The following is a 6686-nucleotide window of genomic DNA, read 5'->3' as shown; positions in this document are numbered from 1 at the left end:
CTGGTACAGAGACTGATGTGACTGTGGGGGAGGGGATATTAGAGTGTAAGCTCTTTTGGTACAGAGACTGATGTGACTGTGAGGGAGGGGACATTAGAGTGTAAGCTCCTCTGGTACAGAGACAGTAATGCCCGTAGCGAAAAAAGGAAAGGAAAATTAGCGCAGGGCAGGCATGACTAGGCCTAGAGTGGGAAGGAGAATAGGAAAGGGTTAATGATGTGCCAGGGGGGTGTGGAAAAGGATAGATGGGTGTGCTGGTTGGTGGAGAGAGAGCGTGGGTGGGCTCTGCCGCACCTTAGGGTGGGGTGTCCCAGGGGGGGGAGGCATCATTTCGGACCTGGACGTTGGTGAGTGAGATTCATTCCCTCCCAACGCCAGCATATTGTTATGGCCTTTTTCCCTGGGGGTCTCGTTGCGGTCTTTGGGGGGCTGTCATGGATGGCTTGGTGGCCCAGCTGCGTGAGGCGGCAGCCTCTCATGGGATGGACTGGCTGCAGAGCCGGGTCTCTGCTTTCCTGCAGGACCCGGGCGTGTCCCTGGACCCGGGCTTATCGCTGGGCCCGGGCTCATCCCCAGAGGGAGAGGGGCGGGTGCGCCCACGTGCTCGGGGGTCTTGGCCTCCGGAGCGCTGTAGTCCGGGCTCCCCCTCCCCCAGAGCTCAGCGCCGGGTGTCTGCCTTCATGCAGGACCCGGGCTTGTCCCAGGACCCGGGTCTTTCACAGGACCCGGCCTCATCACCAGCGGGAGAGGGGCGGGTGCGCCTACGTGCTCGGAGGTCTCGGCCTCCGGAGCGCTTTAGTCCGGGCTCCCCCTCCCCCAGAGTTCAGCGCCACGCTGGGAGCCCCGTTCGGGACCCTCCGGCCCCGCTGGCAGGGCGCTCCATTGCCTCTGCTCGCGGGGAGGCCGGGAGGAATCCCCGACAACGGCGGAGCTCGGCGGGCGGGGTCTCGCGGGGAGGAAGCTCCCCCCCCCGCCCGCACGGCTGAGGAAGCAGGATGTCGCCGGCTCCTCCACTGACCAGGTACCTGTCAGGGAGGGAGCCCAACGAGGGAGACGCAGCGCTGCGGCTGCCGGGCTGTCCCCTGCTGCGGCCGGCAGGCCCCATGGGAAGCGTGGAGCGGCGGCTCCGAAGAGCCACAGGCTGGATGGACGTGCTGCCGGGGGCGTGTCTGGTCGGACCCCAGGGACGTCGATGGGCGTGGCTGGTGCCGGGAGGCGGAGCCAGCAGAGGCACAGCGCTCGAGGATCCGTGGCTCCTGGGACTGGGAGGCCATCCGGCCGTCGAGGGGAGGACGTGAGATCGGAGGGCGAGCTGTCGGAACCCGATGCGGGGGCGACAGCTGGCCGCTCGGCATCGCTGGACGTGGGTCGCGCGGCTGATGGGACGTCTCCTGGGCAGCCTGGTGAGTTACCTTTTTCTTTTTCTTCAGCGCTAGGGGACCTGTTGGGGGGCGGGGCCTCGGCGGTGCGGGAGGTCGGCGTTCCCGATTCGGGTCGCGGGGGGGGGCTCTGCGATTTGCTTTCCGGTTTGTGTACCTTGTTGCAGCGCCTTGAGCGGGGCGGTAGTGGGGTCCCTGGGCCTGCTGCGGCGTGGCTCCCGCCGGCTGGTGGGGACGGTTTACAAGTCCGAGTGCAGGACGGGGGGGCCGTGCGGAGATCGGGGGTTTCTCCTCCCTCTGGTTCTGGGCCTGCGGTGGTTGCGGCGGAATCTGATGCTTTGGGTTCCACGGCTTTGGATGGGGGTGCGGGGGTGTCCGGAGCGGTCGGCTTGGCGGACTCGGCCAAGTGCGAGGTATACGTGTGCTTCGAGGGCCCTTTAGGTGCGCACTTGCCGTTGGAGGTTCGGGAGCGGATTTGGAGCGGGGAGTATGTGGAGATCTTCACGCTCTTGCCGTTGGAGCGTTTTTCTTTGGAGGGGTTGCGGGTTGACGAGGGCAGGCGGGAAGAAGCGGAGAAGCGGCGTTTTCGGTTTATCCCGCGTACTTTTGCAAATTGGATGCAGGCGTTTGCGATCATGGCCAGTGTTATTGGGGAGAAGGCTCCTGAGCATTGCTCGGCGCTTTTTTGTTACCTTGACGCCATTAGCGAGGCTCACAGGGTTTACGGTGGGACTGAGTGGCTTCGGTATGATGAGCAGTTTCGGCAGCGGCGGGCTGTTCGCCCTTCCTTGCGTTGGGACCATAAGGACATTGGCCTTTGGATGCGCCTCATGACTCCAGCGAGGCCTCCTGGTCCGATTTTTCAGGGGGGGGCCGGTGGTTCATTCTCCCCCGGACAATCGGCCTCAAAGCGTAGGGGCTTCTGTTGGCAGTTCCAGGAAAGCGCTTGTCGTTTCGGAGGGTCCTGCCGTTTTAAGCATGAGTGTTCCGGTTGCGGTGGCTCCCATCCGTTGTCGCGCTGTTTTAAGCGGGGCAGAGGCCCTTCCGGCGAGCATGCGGGTAAGAGGGACGACACCGGTGAGGGTGGAAAGGATGCAGCCTTTCCTAGATAGATATCCTGATCGGGCAGCCGCTGTGCTGCTGGCGGCAGGGTTTTCGGAGGGTTTCCGCATCCTGTGCACTTTGACTTCGGTTCCCCCCTTAGCTCGGAACTTGCGGTCGGCTTTGCGGCATGCGGAGGTTGTTTCGGTTAAGTTACGAAAAGAAGTGGGGTTAGGTCGTATGGGCGGCCCATTTTCTTGCGCCCCGTTTTCGGATCTGGTGGTTTCCCCCTTGGGGGTGGTGCCCAAGAAAGAGCCGAATTCGTTTCGGTTAATTCATCACCTGTCTTTTCCTAAAGGGGGGTCGGTGAATGACGCTATCGATCCGCAGTCATGTTCAGTGTCTTACACGTCGTTTGACGCGGCGGTTTTCTGGGTTCGTCGTTATGGGCGTGGTTCGCTTATGGCGAAATCGGATGTTGAGTCCGCGTTTCGATTGTTGCCGGTACATCCGGACAGTTTTCGTTTCTTGGGTTGTCATTGGGAGGGCTCGTTTTACGTTGATAGGTGCCTTCCCATGGGGTGCTCTATATCTTGCGCTTTGTTTGAGCAGTTCAGTTCGTTCGTGGAGTGGGGGTCAATTCTGTCATCCACTATTTGGATGATTTTCTTTGCGTGGGTCCGCCAGCTTCCAGGGTGTGCGCCGTTTTGCTGGCCACTTTGCAGCACGTTGCTGAACGTTTTGGGATTCCGCTGGCTTTGGACAAGACGGAGGGCCCGGCTTCGGTCATGACTTTCCTGGGTATCGTTTTGGACTCTGATGCAATGGAGTGCCGGCTGCCTGAGGACAAGCTTTTGGCTCTGCAAGGGGAAATTGGTGGGGTGCTCGGCAAGCAAAAAATTCAACTGCGGGCCTTACAGTCGTTGTTGGGTAAACTGAACTTCGCTTGTCGCATCCTGCCAATGGGTCGGGTGTTTTGCCGCCGGTTGGCGGCGGCGACGGCAGGGATTACTTCCCCTTTACATTTTATTCGTTTGACTAGGGAGCATCGGGAGGATTTGCGGATTTGGCACACTTTTTTTACTTCGTTTAACGGACGGGCTTTGTGGATGTCTGGCCCAGTCAGCAATTTTGACTTGGACTTGTTCACGGATGCGGCGGCTTCCGGGGGTTATGGGGCATTTTTTCAGGGTCGGTGGAGTGCGGCTCCGTGGCCTCCTTCCTGGGTGGCGGCGGGTTTCCTTCGTAACCTGGTTCTGTTGGAACTTTTTCCGGTGGTCTTGGCGGTTGAGGTTTGGGGTGCAGATTTTCGGAATCAGAAGGTTCGTTTTCATTGCGACAATTTGGGGGTGGTTCAGGTCATCAACCGGGTGTCGGCTGCCTCACGGCCGGTGGTTGGCCTGCTTCGCCATTTAGTGTTGCGTTGCCTGCAGCTGAATGTTTTTCTCCATGCGGTGCATCTCCCTGGGGTGGACAACACTTTGGCTGACGCTTTGTCTCGTTTTCAGTGGGACAAATTCCGGGAGTTGGCGCCGGCTGCGGAGCACCGTGGGGTTCCTTGTCCCGACTGGCTGTGGGAGATTGCCTTGGGGTCGTATCCGGCTGGATCCGGCGGTCGGTGAGTGAGGCGACATGGTCTGCGTACTCGTCGGTTTGGCGGGAGTGGCTGGACCTGTTACAACAGGTCGATATTGATCCCTGGGGGCCGGAGGTGCGTGTGGCATTGCTGTACTATTTGGCGAGGAATTTGGAGCGGGGGGTGTCTGCTGCGGCGGTGGATCGTCGGTTGGCTGGTTTGGCCTTCTTTTTTAAGTTACAAGGGTGTCGGGATTTTACCAAAGATTTCTGGGTGCGTCAGGCTATTCGGGGTTACCGTAGGGCTCATCGCAGTACGGATTCTCGTCGCCAGGTGTCCTTCGAGTTGTTAGGATCTTTATTTACACATTTGCGGTTTGTTTGTTCTTCGGACTTTGAAGTGGGCTTGTTTAGGGCGGCTTTTGCGGTGGCCTTCTTTGGGGCGTTGCGTATTGGGGAGCTTGTTAGTCCATCCAAGTCGGTGCTTGGGGGGTTGTTGGTGGATGATGTTGTGTGCTCGGGCGACTGGGTGGAGGTGTTCATCCGTCGGTCTAAGACGGACCGCTGGGGTCGTGGTGCGCGGGTTCGGTTTCTTGCCCTTCCAGGATCACTAGTGTGCCCGGTGCATGCGGTTCGAGAATTTTTGTCCCGGCGTCCGGTGGGGCAGGGGTCCTTTTTGATGCATGCTGATGGGTCCCCGTTAACTCGTTTTCAATTTGTGTCGGTTTTTCGGAAATGTTTACGGGATGTTGGTTTGGATGCGTCTTTGTATGCTTCGCACTCGTTTCGGATTGGGGCTGCTACTGAGGCCGCCCGGTGGGGTTTGTCGGATGAGGCGGTAAAACGGATTGGTAGGTGGGATTCGCAGAGATTTCGCCTGTACGTTCGCCCGCATCTGCTGGGGGACTAAGGGTGGTTTCCGGGTTCTTTTGGTTGATGGGGCTGGGGGAGTTTGTACTGTCTCTGTGATGTTGTTGGTTCTTGTGGTAGTTTTTGTTCTTTTATTTCAGATGGAGCAGTTTGCCTGGTCTGGATCCTGGGGCACTCCTACGTTTTTTGGGGGGCTCGGCGGGCGAATGTGCGGCCTAATGGCCGGCAGCTGGGGTTGGCTAGGCAAGCGGCTTGTGTCCGATGGATAGGTGTGCCGGGGATGTTGTGGGGTCGTGTGGTGCCTGAGGTGCGGCGTTTTGCATGCCTGGATAGACCGCCGGATGTTTTGGTGCTTCATGCGGGTGGTAACGATCTGGGGGTTCGGTCCATGCGGGAGCTGGTGCGGGATGTTAAGCTGGATTTTCTTCAATTGCGTCGGGATTATCCCGAAATGGTGTTGGTGTGGTCGGACATGGTAGCCCGCACCTCTTGGCGTTTGGTGCGGTCGGTGGAGCGGCTCAATAAGGCTCGGATCAAGGTCAACAAGGAGGTGGGGCGCTTCTTTGTTCGGAATGGGGGGTTGGTGGTCCGGCATTTTGAGTTGGAGGTAGATACTTGGCGGTATCTGCGGAGTGATGGGGTTCATCTCAATGCCGTTGGCACGGATTTATGGGCTCTGGGTTTGCAGGACGGAGTTCAGAGAGCTGTTCGTTTGTGGTGGGGCACGCATGGGTAAGGGCTTACCCAGCGTGCTGTGGCGGTTGTTGGTCTTGGAGGCGGTTCTTATCTTGGAGGTACAGATAATGGTGTGGGACCCATCGGTGGTATGGTGTGCCCGGGGACATTCCAGTTAACCAAGGTTTAACTGGAAGGTGGTGGTGCTGCACTGCGGACGGTATGGTTGTCTCCGAGCTGGTTGGTTGCGGCTGGAGGCCTTTGTGTAATATGGTTGTCCGCAGGTGCATTTCAGATCATTTTGGTGGGGTGCCTTCGAAGACCAACAACAACAACTCTGTATGTTTCTGTTATAAGGAATGGTTGGTGTTAAAAAATGTTTGTTAATAAAAGGCCATGTTGGCCATTTACTCCAAAATTGGTGTCATGGTTTTTATTTAAGTATAGTAAGGGGGGAATTTGGATGACCTATCTCTGGTGCTCTAGTCATGATGTGACTGGCTCAGTGATCTCTGTACAGCGCTGCGGTATATGTCAGAGCTATATAAATGTATAATAATAATAGTGTGTGACTGTGGGGGGAGGGGAAATTAGAGCGTAAGCTCCTCTAATACAGAGACTGATGTGACTGTGGGGGAGGGGACATTAGAGTGTAAGTTCCTTTGGTACAGAGACTGATGTGACTGTGGGGGAGGGGACATTAGAATGTAAGCTCCTCTGGTACAGAGACTGATGTGACTGTCGGGGAGGGGACATTAGAGTGTAAGCTCCTCTGGTACAGAGACTGATGTGACTGTGGGGGGAGGGGACATTAGAGTGTAAGCTCCTCTGGTACAGAGACTGATGTGACTGGCTCAGTGATCTCTGTACAGCGCTGCGGTATATGTCAGAGCTATATACATATATTATAATAATAATAATTGGAGTAATTTCCAACATTCTGTTCACAACATTATAAACAGATTGTGTGTGATCTCCTCCAGCTGGAGATGGATTATCTGTAATGATGGGGATCTTGTTGTAATTAGTTTTATTACCTTCCATCATCCTCCTTAGCGGTGAGTACAGCGGAAGCTCTGGACATCCTCCCTGCCAACACATCAGCGTGACGCTGGCCCCGGACCCAGAGAGCACGGAGACCTCAGG

General features: G+C 57.3%; 1 protein-coding gene across 1 annotated transcript; it reads left to right on the top strand.

Annotated features, from left to right (window-relative positions):
• Window positions 1-1189: 1189 nt before the first annotated feature.
• LOC149435702 (uncharacterized) lies at window positions 1190-5830 on the top strand. The gene is made up of 2 exons (XM_089662455.1): window positions 1190-1403; window positions 5006-5830. Exons 1-2 carry the CDS (start codon window positions 1193-1195, stop codon window positions 5599-5601), a joined length of 807 nt encoding a protein of 268 aa, XP_089518581.1. The 5' UTR covers window positions 1190-1192; the 3' UTR covers window positions 5602-5830.
• The last annotated feature ends 856 nt before the right edge of the window (window positions 5831-6686 follow it).

The sequence above is a fragment of the Staurois parvus genome, unplaced genomic scaffold, assembly GCF_062004578.1.
Source record: "Staurois parvus isolate SC_StPar_1 unplaced genomic scaffold, SC_StPar_1.0 ptg001478l, whole genome shotgun sequence".
NCBI lineage: Eukaryota > Metazoa > Chordata > Amphibia > Anura > Ranidae > Staurois > Staurois parvus.
The sequence above is the reverse complement of the archived record's forward strand: the minus strand, read 5'-3'. Positions and strand labels throughout refer to the sequence as shown.